At 39.4% G+C, this 14,244-nt stretch overlaps 1 protein-coding gene across 9 annotated transcripts in view; it reads right to left on the bottom strand.

Annotated features, from left to right (window-relative positions):
* Positions 1–3,744: 3,744 nt before the first annotated feature.
* Positions 3,745–14,244, bottom strand: part of CTBP1 (C-terminal binding protein 1) — a 256,911-nt gene continuing 246,411 nt past the window's right edge. For 8 of the 9 annotated variants that reach the window (XM_065661068.1, XM_065661113.1, XM_065661059.1 and 5 more), the window contains 2 exons: positions 10,814–10,931; positions 3,745–5,220 (listed from right to left, as the gene is read on the bottom strand). In XM_065661068.1, the coding sequence (XP_065517140.1) occupies positions 5,034–5,220; positions 10,814–10,931 (305 nt within the window). In that variant the 3' untranslated portion in view covers positions 3,745–5,033. The remainder of the gene's footprint in view (positions 5,221–10,813; positions 10,932–14,244) is intronic. The other variant, XM_065661051.1, reaches the window with a different exon arrangement.

Genomic DNA, 14,244 nt, shown 5'->3' with positions numbered 1-14,244 from the left:
CAAACATATGAGGTATGAAATCCAGATAGGATGCTTTCCACAAGAGGCATACACACAGTAGGTGCCAATGGTGGGATGAAAGCAAGCACTCAGGCTACAACCACTGTGGCATCTACTGAACATGGAGCTTTCGCTGCTAATGAGGGGTTATGTAGGCAAACACAATTTGAAGGCCAAGAAGAGGATTAATCAAGTTCTTCAAGCACCTATAGAAGCATAGAATGGTTTGGGTTAGAAAGGACCTTAAGCACAACAAGTTCCAACCCCCTGCCACGGGCAGGGGCACCTCACACTAAACCATGTCACCCAAGGCTCTGTCCAACCTGGCCTTGAACACTGCCAGGGATGGAGCATTCACAGCTTCCCTGGGCAGCCCATTCCAGTGCCTCACCACCCTTACAGTAAAGAACTTGTGACTTTAAAGGCAAACAGTGCACCAAGAAAATAGAAAAGTCAATGGAAGCAAGAAGACAGCAGCTGAAAGTCTCTGAGAAGCTCAGAAATCCTGTCATTTCATCTGCAGAAGATAACCATACCGGACTATGTCACTTGAAAGGACAAAAATACAGAGCCACAAAGGAAAGGATGCACAGGATAATGGAAGAAACTGGGAAAGAAAACAAATGAATAGCAGAGTTTGGTCTTCCTGGAAGATGTGTCACTGACCTCAGTACAACAGCAAATTGGCTAGAATGTGACCTGCTCACTAAATTCAAGTCAGCCTACATGACCTCATGTTCGACATGGAACAGTAACTGGAATTCAGAGACAGGGAAAGCCAAATTAAATAAAGCTAAAAACTGTAGTGTCAGTTATCCTCCGTTTAAACAAACTATCAAAGGAATAGCAAAACCTCCATCACTTGACCTTTTAATATAAAGACTAGAAATCTCTATGAAAGATTTATTTAACTTAAAACATGGCATCGGGTTTAATGAAGAAGCGTATCACATGTAATGGCTTTACTAAGAGGTCAGACAGAATGATCTAATATTACTCTTTGCACTTAAAACTAATGACTTCCCCCACACTTTTTTTCCCCCTCCCAATTTACGCAAGGCAGAAAGGTTGGAGTGAACCGAATAAAGGAAATACTGGTGGTGCAGCCTTTTCCTTCAAGCAGAACAACTGACGCTATTGAAGCATCCACTGAGATTAAACAAGAGAAGAAAACCCCTCCGTCTGCGGCAAGGAGTAAGCTGGTAACAGCAGTTACAGTCATTTGGAAAAGGCAGCCTCAATGATTTGAGGTGGAAGGCTGGGCAAGAAAATAACAAGGCATTTTCTCAAATAAACATTCTAAAGGAAAAAGCTGAAGCTTTTAATCCTGAATGGAAAAAGGCCTCTAGTTGTTGGTTTGGTAGCAACGGTGTATGACCTTTAAACAATGTTCTCACATTTTAGATTGCAAAAACAAAGTTATAGAAACCCCCCAACAACAAAACCCCAAACACAAAAACAAAACATCCATCCCAAGCTGCAGGGACTTCGGGACTGATTCCCAGTAAACTGCCAACTGGAAACCTGTCCCAGGAGCTCCCTGAGAGTAATCCCCATTTACGCTCATTTGTTCTCATACAGCAGCATTTTTTAACATTTCTCCTTCCTCCTCAGCATTTTGCTATTTACAGTCAAATCATAGAATGCTTTGTGTTGGAAGGAACCTTAAAGATCATCTACTTCCAACCTCCTTGCCATAGGCAGGGACACCTTCAGCCTTCACTTGAAGCCGAAAAAGCCAAGTTACTCCAATCTCCTCTCACATCATAAGCACCCCACACCTCCAGTAGTTTCGAGTTGGTCTTTGCTAAGACTTCAGCCAAGCTTGTCCTTTTGAAAATGCATGATCAAAACTACACACCAAATGCTCCAGGTCTTGTGTAACATCTCCAATCCATTTCCATCCCTACCAAAAACACTGCCAGATGCATCTGCCACCACACTGCTCTTTCCCAGAGCTGCCCCACAGTGGCAATCCATCAGTCCTACCATGAGAAAACACTCATGGCTTTTCCTGGTAAGTGGTTTTGACTTGCAACTACCTGACTGCATTTGCACAACTGTCCTTCTGCTTCCAACAGCCCGTATTTCGATCCTTGTGCTCCAGAGTCTCTTGCGCACTGGTGATGCCTACAGTCTTGGAACCAACAGCAGTTTCAGCATGGTTGGCCTCCTTCTTGACCAAGATCATTGATTCAAACACCACTATCCCCAAAACCCCTGGCTGTTTGATGCAGGTACTTCGGTTACCTCTTCTTTCACCCCTCTACACTGCCTCAGGCCATTCATGGCCCTCTGCTGCCATCACCTTCCCCACTTCGTATTCTCCTACTAACTGCATCTTCTTGCCTAAACTTGATTTTGCACATCCTTTACCAGAGAAAATCTAATCACATTTCCACTACTCAACAAAAGCAGCTGTAAAAGATAGGTCAGACTGGCATTAACAGCCTTTGCTCATTAGGGCAAACTTTTCCATTTAGTCACTCACTCCAAGCCTTAATTCATCTTTTCAGACCACAATGCAGACGCCTGTACCCATCAGTCATTATCATGGCCTGAATGTCTTCAGTAGAAGCAGGAACCAGGACTACTCTCTACTTGCCAGACCACAAGATACATACCAAGCACAAACATACAAATACTGAGCATGTCCCACCACCGTGGCAGTGCCCTATCACACCATCAGTGCAGTATTTCAGGCTCCAAACCTCAGTTTGTGCCTGAGCAAGCACAGATGACAACCCAAAAATACGCAGTTGAAGGACAGCAACCTTTTGAACTGAGCCCGAGATGTGCACACATAAATAATAAATACTGGTGCCTTCAGTTCTAGTTCATCAATTTACTGATTCACTGGAAACAAAGCTTACTTACATAAGCCATGTCCAACTGATGCAAGAGGAAAAAACCAAACCCTCTTGGTTGCAAATGAGACTGACAGTGATTATTTGCAGTCAGATGTTACATGTTTGGTTTCATACGTTAAAAAAGCATCTTCAGCCTGACAAAGCAGCATCTTACAACACGAATTACCAATGAAATAGAAAATCCTACTTCAATTGCAGGAGACCACATTTGGGATTTTGCAAATTTTTGGCTATAAAGCTGTTGGAAGAGTCTTTGCTGGGATAACTTCCAGCTTTAGTGCTGTTTTCTGGTTTCTTTCATGGAAGGAACAGGAATGGGTTTACCAACAATAAAATTGTAATGGATGACATCTTGGGCTTTAAATGTTCAAGGCAAAAACCTTCACTCCTCCATAGAGACAAACCCCCACTTTATACAGTGCTCCTCGGGTACAGTCCCACAAGCTCCAGCCTGTCATGATTTGCAGCCTTCTAATATTTTCCTAGCAGAAACAGAGGCTGCTCTGTAGACTTGTGGGAATGCGGGACAGTAAGTTTTCATAGATCCCATAAAAATAGCTCACTAACCTTAATACTACTTCAGACTAATAATGAACAAGAGACCACTGAGGAGATTTATGTCCAGGTTCGCTTTCTCCCATCCTGGATTTCCTTTCTGCAGCAGCTAAGCTTTTGTCTCGCTTTTCTAAGCTGTGTAGGGATGAAGGACATCTTATCCAGGAGCACAGGAAAAAGTCAAACCAGCATCCAGCTAACATCTAACTTCTGCCTGTGCTCAAAGAAACAAACTCCTTCAAATATAGCAAACACGATTACATCCTGCTTCACGCTTCCATCATCACCAAAGCAAATAAAACAATGGACACTTCTCATGTTGGACTTCGGCAAAAGACATTTATTATTATTATTATTATTGTTGTGTTGCTGTTGTACCTCCTCTGCTCTGCCCACAGTGGTGGCATAAACGCTGTTACCATACTGTAGCTGATGATGCCGGTGTAACAAATCAAAATCCATCTTAATTTCAAACTCCATCAGAAACACAGGAAAAAAGATCAACATTTACGAAATGTAAAGGGAAAAATGGTATGGAAAGAATTATTTTTTTTGCTTTTATTTTTTTCAAGCTTCCAAGACAGTTATTACAAACAACAGAGAGCAAAGTAAAGCTAGAAATGAAATACTTGACAGCATCGGTTTAAAAATTACAGCTAAGAAACCTAATAAAAGTTGAATAAAACAGTTACTAGAAATAAAAATTTTTACACATATGATATTTGTCTGGGATTTTTATTTCTTTAAAATAATTCATACAAATGGTTACAGTCACAAACATGATTTTAACCAAAAAATATTGCTAGCCTACCACATTACCAGGAAGGAATCAATGTAGGCAATGAAATGCTGCTACTTTTCAGTAGTCTAGTGCCTTTTTCGCATCCCACCAATAATATATACCTTAACTGGTGACAAAAAGCACAATGCTCGTTTATACAAAACCTTTTGTTTTCCTCAAAATCTCTTTTGCAAGGTTTTCTTCATTTGGAAATAAGGGAATTCATGCCAAAATGAGGAGAAAACTGTTTTCTTTTTGTTTACTAAATCATTCTAAAAAATAAGACAAGCAGGTAGAAAAAACAATGCACTGTGTGGCGTAGAAAGAAAAATGGGAAAAATTCATTGTCCTGAGAAGTTTGCCAACTGCCTCATTTTGGGGCATGTTTGAAAATATAAAAGAAAGGATTTTTAATCTCAAAATTGGTTTGTTGAATGCCTCCCTTATGTTTTTTCCTTGTTGACAGCTAAGCAAACAAACCCTTTTTAATGTTCTAAAAACTGTACACAGACAAGTACATTCATGGTATAATTAACTACTAACTTCTCTTGCTTAACAAAGAACCCATAGGACACAGAAACAGTGAATCAGTCCACTGGACAGGGACAAACTACAATTTATACGGAGGAAAAAATGTTTCCAAATCTTCTTTTTTGTCTCCCACCTTTTCCTTTTATACTGTATATTGGACCAGTTTCTAAACCAATAATCGTCTCCTCCTGTAAGTTCATGGTTTTGCCTTTAATCAAAATCCAGGGTTTTGTTTTTGTTTGTTTTCCACACGCTGAAGTTGAAATCTCTGATGTTGGGAATGCTGTTTTCGTAGGCTACAATTGGTCGCTTGGGTGGTCTCTATCAGCTTCTGGTTTGACAGTTTGGCCAGGGGAAGGAGCATGGGGCGGGTGGGCTACAGCAGGGAGGCCGTGTGATAAAGACATAGGGTTGGGGACTATTCCTTCTACTGCTGCAGGTATGCCAGTTGAAGCCACGCTTACAACGCCTGGGGGATACCTGCTGAGAGAACAAAATGAGAACATACATGAAACCCAAGAGATAACTAGCTGGAAAGCCAACCTTGCCTCCTTCTAGAGCTATAGAGATGCTTCTTTTGTTTTCAGGCCAGTGAGAAAGACAGTTGGTTAAGCTCCAGATGAGATAGCATACACAGATGCTGATGAATAAAGCGAAAGATGCTGTATCTTACCCAAACGAGATATAAAGGTTTCCTAGAGTCTATCTTCAGACTTCAAACTTAATAGCACAAGTGACAACATAACAAAGGAAACAACTTGGAAGTACTGCTCCAGTCAAAACACACGGCAACAGGAAGTAATTCAGGCTGGGTCAATGCAATACCTATCTGTTCTCTATAACATCTCTTCAAATTGACCTGCAGGTCCATTCTCTTGTAGAAACTATACAATTTTGTTGTTGTGGTTTGAAAATATTATTTCTTTAGACCAATCTTGCAGTCATAGCACTCTGATGGCTCCCTAAAAGAGCAATGATACCCACACAATTCAAGCCTACTAGACTCAAGTAACAAAAGTTATTCAGCATCAGACTTGCCACTGTACTTGTCTGAAAGAGAATCAGTTCTAGTTATACAGAGGAAAAGTGCTTTAAGTAGACTGCATGTGAGAGAGAGATGCCAACACAAAAATTATGGATGGCTTTAAAGATTTCTTACTTATATCTGTAAGAACACTGAGGCCTAAGTAATGAATTCAAGAATAAAACCCACCCTCTGATTCAGCTCGATTTTATTATGGCTCTGACATTACTAGGCTAAAATAAACTTTGCAAATCTACTGTTTCAATTCTGAAGTTCGAATGCAATTGATGAACTCTGGTATTTAACAGTGATGTTTATAACAACAACTACCCATGAATACTTTAAATAAGAATACGTTTTCTCTTCAGTTAAATACTTCAATACCTGTTTGTGAGTTACCTCATCATGCTGGACACTCAGCACTGGCCCTTTGCCTCCCCTTCCCTATCATAAAGCCACACACTCATCTCTTGTTCTCTCCTGCTATATTGTGCTCACCCAAGCATCCTAACAAGTGTTATCCATTTAAAAGCCTAAACACACAAACCTACCACTTACTCACTGTGGCATCTGCTACCCTAGGATTTACATAGGACTAAATGGGAGAGAAGGCACTTGTAGACTTACCAAACTTTTTTAAATACCACATTATTCTGCTGTGGATTTTCACCACATCAGAGTGAGGTGTCCCTGCCCACGGCAGGGGGGTTGGAACTGGATGATCTTAAGATCCTTTCCAACCCTAACTATTCTATGATTCTATTCTATGAATGAACACTGAATGCACCAGGGAATTTCACTCCACTTCAGCAGCATCTTTTCTAGAGTGATGAATTATTATGAATTAACAGAACTTATGCAAAACTCAGAGAAAAAATGCCAGATGAAAGCGCATTTGCTTGTTCTTCCACCACAGAAACATCATGGCTATCCATCACTGCACAGGGATGAAGAAGACATCAGACATTAGCCTGGACATCCTGGGAAAGACTCCTACAGATCATAAGGCTGACTGTATCCTGGGATGGATAACCAGTACGTGGAAGATCACACCACCTTATGGCTGTCTTTATTTAAACCACGACAAGGCCAGTTAACTTTGATCCCAACTGTATAAAAGTTTACAGGGCTTCCTATGCTAATTCCTCCTCCAGAGAGGTTCCTCAGAATTAATTTGTGGTTGCTAATGGAATTAGTTGCTTGTTTCAGTACCTCAATTTGAATCTTATTAATCAAATTTGCCTCAATTCCTATGAAAACTGTCAGACTGGGTATTATTTATCCATGTTTAACTTTGAAACAGCTTATCTGTAACTCTAGGTACTCTGCAAAAAAAACACAACACGACACGGCAAAAACTTCCATGTAAAAGCCCAACACAGCACCTGTTTCCAATACAGACTCTCTGCTTTCTAACAACATACTCCCTGAGCATCAGCACACTGGAGCTCGGAGGAATCAAGGCGACAGCAAGTTTTGCAACTGCCTTTTCTTCAGAAAGAAGTCAGAACCTTCCCTCATGAAACTGGACGGTGCTGAATCAGGAGCATTAACAGTTACCTTACAAGCACATTAACCAGTTCAAACTACACATCTGTAATTCTCTTTTGACTCCAAATATTCTTTCTGTAAACAAAACTATTTCCCTTGCACACCAAGTTATAATAATTTGGATTCTATTTGCCAGCATCTCTCTTCAGACACAGGCTTCCTACGGACTTCCAGTAACACTGAAAAGCCTTACAATCATTTTCCTTGTCCTAAAGCTACACAGTGGCAGCAGCCAAATTACAGATAACATACTCCCTGCAGACACTGTATTTTGCTTGACAACTCTTAATCCTATTTGCCATTCTCATTTCATAATTTTTGTCCCTTTTTAATTTAATCATCAGTTTTGTTTAAATCGTATCTCTGAAAGGAAGAAGTATAAACTCAGCAGCCTCTACATGTGGGCATTTCTATCCTACAGAGCCTTCCTTTAAGTTGCTATTTATTGCTTTTCTATTCTTAACCAGCAAACAGATTCCCTCCAGCACTTCATGAAGTTGCTCCCAATCTTCCTCCTCTGGCAGCAGTTAAGTCGAAATGTTTTCCAGGTAAAATCTTCACTGCATTAAATTTTTGTGAAAGCAGAAGTGAAGAGATCAGTTTCACCTCCTCTACTACTATTTCACACTTTCTTAGCCTTCCCCCACATATTCTTCTTAATGTAGGAAGAAAAATGCAATAGCCCTCTTAATTACAACTAAAAGGTAACTACAGTTTCTATGTTAGCCTCCTGTATTTGTTTAAACTACAGAAGCACCCTGAACTACATTAAGCTCTACGCAAGAAACTGAGTCTGTCCCAAACCAGCTTGAAGTGCACGCTATTATCTTACATTACAGACTGAAAATCATCACTGAAGTACCTCAACATGAAATAACTCCCGAATTACCAACATCTGACTATTCTCATCCAAGCCCCTCTCCAGTATCTAGATATTCTCATCTTCTACCTGTTAGAAGGCAGAAAGATACGTCAATGTGTCTATAAATTGCACAATCACTGTTTGCTGGCTGTCAAATTTCACTTCGCCTATAACCTGAATGCTCTGTGACATAGGGTTATTTACCAGGCAGCTCAGTAACAAATACACAGTAAAAACACAAAACCAGGGTGTATTATGCTGCTTCACTGAGACTACTACAAATAGCTCCTTCTCAGGAATATCATTAATCTTTACTCATGGGATAGGTCCCATTCGCTTGACCTTTTGTATTGATAGGGCGTCTTGCATTTCACACAGTAAATGCTTTTGTTTTCCACAGAAAACGATATTCAGATGATCCAGATTATATTCTGCTGATGAATCCTCAATGTTCTTTGCTTGTGATAATATCTGATAATTTAAGTGTCCTGTCCTACATCAAAATACAAGTGAATGATACATCTAGAATAAAATACCCTCATTAGTTTAAGTTCGCCGAAAGAGCTATTTGCATTTTTTAACATATAAATTATTATCCCAGGTCTTATCTTCTAATGCAATTACATGACTATGATACAGTTATTACTACATCTGAAACACCATACTGCCTGTGAGAGACTCCAGAGCTCAGTTAGCTGAACATAATCTGAGACTGCAAACAAAAGGTAGAAAAATATGTTTTGAACCATCAACTCAAATTCTGTACTTAATCCAGGCAGGAATTAACCACCAGCAATTGCTACAGAAGCCAGTTTCTTCATAGCCTAAGCTTCAAGTTCTGCATATTTTATACTACATGAAAAAATAAATGCCTTCACCCATACTTAAACACTATTCTACCACCCCTCCAAAACCCAGCTTTTATTATTTGTTGTATGACTACTCTGTACAAATGCCAAAAATCGGTTTTATTTTGCATTTAAAACAACTATGAAGTCAGAATTTATGATTAATTTTCTCTATTGAAAAAACTGACTGAAACAATGCCTAAAGAAAGGCGTTCCATTCTGTGTTTATCCTGCTTAAATTAAATACATATGGTCTTTACCGCGTAAATCATTAACCATTCCTAAGTTAAAATCCATTCCTAGCTGTGAAGCTTGCTTCTGCTGGACTTGTAACCCCCCCCCCCACGAATGGGAACAAACAACTGCATTTTATTTGGGCACACAGCCCTGCCAACAACTGCCACAACAAGGTTGGTATTACTACCCCCAGTTCAGCGATACCTGCCTTTAAATCTCAATTGCATTCAGCTATACCTATGTACTGCCAACTGAAGTCAATGAAACCACATGCTGTGTGGAGAAGAACACATGTGCCTGTAGCTTTCATTTAAGTAAAGTAAGAACATCCTTCTTCAGGTATTTAGGGCTACTGGCACTTTTTCCAAAAATAAACATCCTGCCGTGATGTGAGATACACACATGTTGACCAAACCAGTTATTCTTTCCCTTTGGTGCACTTCTGGCTACTGATAAGATTACGGCAGGGGGTGATGATGATCCCCCCATCATCTCTCCATCACTTTCGGATGAGACTATCAGAAGTCACTGGGACACAAGAGCTTTGCTTCACTTCTCAGCAGTGCACTGCTGGGTTCCCAAATGGGGTAACACAAAAACCCCCACCTGTATCTATTGAAGGTATGCAGTAGCTCTCCTAAACGACAAAGAGAGATGTATGAAGGACAGTGGAAAGATTAGGACAAAGAGGTATAAAAAAAAAAAATCAAAGGACTGCACTGTCCCTTCCCTCAGGGCACTGAAAGAAGCAGCTGTTTGTAGCTTTTTCAGCTACTTTCATCCTACTTATGAGTAAATACCATAGTGAAAGATAAGAATTGCAGACATTTTTCATAAATACAAACTGCATGAAGCTGGCTACTAGGAAAAATCTGCTGCTGGAACAGCTGCTAGGGATAAAAGGTCAGGAAAGACTCTCAAGCAAACAAAGTAACTAAGGAACGCACATATTAGATGTAAAATATTGCCCTTTTCTATTAATTATTAAGAGCTGCTTTCACAGTTGATTGAGAACACACAGATCGAGCCCCTGAAATGCTTTTGCTTAAAAATTAAACATGTAACTTAGAAAGCACTGTTTTAAATATCTTTTTATAATCACCACAGGCTATTGCACTTTATTCGCTAATGAGTCAGTTGTTCTCTCTTGTGTCTGGAGCCAACAAAACCACATAACAATAGATTATTATTGAAAGTCTTTTTGTAACCTCCTGCTGCATCACTACCTTCAGCAAAAGGAACATAAACTTCCACTGCAATCACAGGAAATGACCAGAACTGTTTTAAGTGAATATACAAAAGATTGTGTATTTTTCAGCTATTACTAACCACACAAAAAAAAAAAAAGATGAGAAAAGGAAATGTAGTTGTGCACTGCCTGACTTCAACCAGCAAAATGAGATCATTCTCCTGAATGCAACAGTTATGAAAACAATATAGCTGCGGCCTAATCCAAAACCATTTCGTTTATTAACAGGAAGGTCTTTTATTTATTCTTTAAAACCTACCTCTGAATTAAGGAGGTTATTTCTTTTACACCTGCAGCCTCCTTACCTGTATGCAGCACCATTAAGCTCTGGATGAACAACTCCGGGATCCATGCTGGCCCAATGTGTAGCTGCAGTCAAGTGATCTTTGTTAACACAGTTTTTCAGACTGTCTGGAATACGACCTAGGATGAAGCGAGGGAGAGGAAATAAAAACCCATAAAATTGTATGCCTTGTGCTCTGAATGTGTCTATGTTAAAATATTTATAAATATTTACATATTTAAATCAACACATAAAATTGCACTAAGAGCTTATTTTTGATCCTCACTGTTCCCTTTTGTCTGGGACTTAGTTAATAATGATAAAAAATGCTATGTGTGATTTTTATTTCTCCTTTTCTCTTTGTCTTTTTGTATACAGGGTCTCAGTAAAACCACAATCAAAGATTCGTGTTTTCAAAGATAGAACTTGAATATAGAGCATGACAGCCATTAAAATTTAGTAATGTACCTTCCTGCTCTGCCTTTAACTTCACTTTCCTCCTTTTCTCTCAGTATGTAACAGCGGTAAAAACACTTATTGAGGCACTGAACAGGCTGCCAAAGAAATGGTAAATGCTCCCTCCCTGTCAGCGTTCAAGGCCAGGTTGGACAGAGCCTTGGGTGACATGGTCTAGGGCGACGCGTCCCTGCCCACGGCAGGGGGTTGGAACTGGATGATGTTAAGGTCCTTTCCAACCCAAACTATTCTATGATTCTGTGATTCTATGATTGAAGAATGCAGGATTCTGAATGGAATTTTGCCTTAAACCTAATATGACCGACTTTTTGCCTGTACTCCTGATGCTCCCCTTCTTTACTGCAATTGCTCTTCACATTTATTTACTATAATGTTTTAATCCTCAACCATCCATTTCATTCCTGCAAAAAAACGAAACTACACTAGACAATTCTCCATTTCTTCAAAGCTTTTGCTTAACCTCTGAAGTATAAATGAAGTGTTAAGACACTGGAAAATCTGTCGCCCTGATTCAGCACACACTGGGCAAGCCTCTGTAGAGCTATCCCCACCCCTGCAAAAACTAGATATGACTAGAGTAGATATGACACACATTTTCTTCACAGCAACAGGAGTATTTCCACCTATTTCAGTGAGAGATGAATTGAGGGTTGTGTTTCTTCTGACATCTGTTTTAAAGTATCTTCTAAAGTTTAATCTTACTGCACAGATGTAGAAATAAGCTCTACCTCTGCTTCTGTTGGCAACAGTACTCCAGAAATGATTTCAAAAACTAACCATGCCCCATCCTTAAGGAATTCAGGCTTTTTGTCTTCAACTTCCTACTGGAAATTTGATTAAGAACTTCGCTGCTCTTTGCCTGCTCTTTCTATCCATCAGCCTGGCCATAAAGGGGCTCTAAAAAAGCCTTTCCACAAAATTGCTTTTTGTCTAGTGGATATCATCAAATACTTGCTACTCCATGACTTTTATGCCACTGAAGCTTCCCACTTCTCCTATACATAAGCCAAAAAAGGCTTCTTAGCTCAGTATCAGGCAAGATGAGGTACATGCCTCATTATAGGTGAATTCCTACCATTATCCTGATTAGAAATCTTCTAAATGTAGCTGCAATACACATCCAGGTAAACTTCTGCCGAAATCATCCATAAATTTAAATACTGTCTTCCTTTTGCTGCTGTTTACCCAAGTATTTTTAAACTCCACTCATGTCTTCCACCTTGCCCCTCTTATTCTTCATTTTGCTTACTTCTTAGGCACGTTCTACTAGTCTCCTAATACCAGTCTTTCCTCTTGCCACGCTTGTCTTCCCATTTCTTCCATTACTGTTTTCAGTGGTTCTCCTTATTTAATACTCTGAATGTTTTCCCATTCAAAAATGTATTTAAAGATATTTAATCTCTGCTTATTATTTTTATTTTATACATCAGAATATAATTGACTTTTTGTTAACAGCGGAATACCTTAATATAACACTTAATATCTGTACTATCAGATGATAGCCATAGCCTGCTTTCCTTCACTATACACCTTTTTCCAATTAGTTTCTCCCTCTACACTCTCTCTCTTCTGTCCTCCCTATGGCTTTCACATGTCCAGCTTCATCCCATACTTCCTGTATCATTCCTACATTTGTTTCACTGTAATTCAATGTAATTCTCACCTCCTTAATGTTGGTCTCAGTTTGATCTTATTACAAACTATGTGCAAAACTGAAGTGCTGACAGCTTCAATACAAATCAGTGATACAGACTGCTGATAGCACAATCACACGCTTAAGGAAAATATATGTCTGCCTTCCTAGGCACATATGTTTGGGCTATTGCACAGTACTTCACATAAAACTAGCTCTATATAGCTGACTCTTACTCAGTTTTCAGATCTTAGCCTATTAATGCTTATTTGCACATCAATCATCACCCAAGTATGTATCGCTTGCTGGTTTGTGCAATCTTTCCCAGAGCTATTGGGGCACTGGTGATAGTTACACAACAATTTAATGAATGCATGACTAGAGTACTTCTGAAGTAAAAGCGCAAGGACCAGTTCCAGCAAAGGGATTGTTGGGCTCTTTAGATTACAGGACAATTCAGATCTGGAGTTTAAGAGGTGTCTTTAATTACCATCCAGAGGGGAATCATAGAACGGTTAGGGTTGTAAAAGTCTTCCTTCTGCACAGGCTATATATAAAACAAAACTGCCCAGCCTCTTTAGGCACAAGGAAAGGCTACTGCTAGTGTTTTTTGTATAGCAGAGCAATGTGTTGGCACCAAACCACTCTCAAGGTGACACAGATGGCCCTTCATGTCTGCAAGAGCATTCAGTGTATATTGCCAAGGGGAAAACAGCAAAGTCCTACTAAAGACAGAACATTAGTGCTTAATGAATCATTTTCCAGTATGAAAATCCTTCCTTTTATTTTAGGCTACAAGGGATTTAAACCAATGCCAAATGGCTCACTCTTCTCATTTTATTTATTAGCAGTGCATATTCAAGACATAACTGTTTTCTCTTATGTGAACAGTTTACAATTACATGGTAGTTATATAACAAAGAGACTCTGCCCTTTAAAATGCCAGATGTCTTTAGCACTGCTTTAAAGAGAGGAACATCTAGAACACAGTACCCTCCCGAAGAAACACTGAAAACTTTTCTTTGGCATAGAGAACGTGGTGTTGAGATATAAGCATTAGTGGAAACAGCATGAAGCTCTAGATGTTTTATCTCTGAACATTACAGCCTTAAAAACATTGAAATTCCAGACTGCCCTCCAAGACAAATTTGGATGAACTTCAGAAAAATACAAAGAAGCCAAAGAGAAAAGAATAAAGGAAACAGAACTGTTCATCCCAAGTCTAAGAGGGCACATAGGAAAACCTATGAAATATACCAGCAATGCCTGGATGAGTTGTGGTCAAACCCATCAATAGCTAATATTTACATGTTAACAAAAAAACAACCCCAAAAGTGGATTTT

The sequence above is a fragment of the Lathamus discolor genome, chromosome 1 (assembly GCF_037157495.1).
Source record: "Lathamus discolor isolate bLatDis1 chromosome 1, bLatDis1.hap1, whole genome shotgun sequence".
Taxonomy (NCBI): domain Eukaryota; kingdom Metazoa; phylum Chordata; class Aves; order Psittaciformes; family Psittacidae; genus Lathamus; species Lathamus discolor.
The sequence above is the reverse complement of the archived record's forward strand: the minus strand, read 5'-3'. Positions and strand labels throughout refer to the sequence as shown.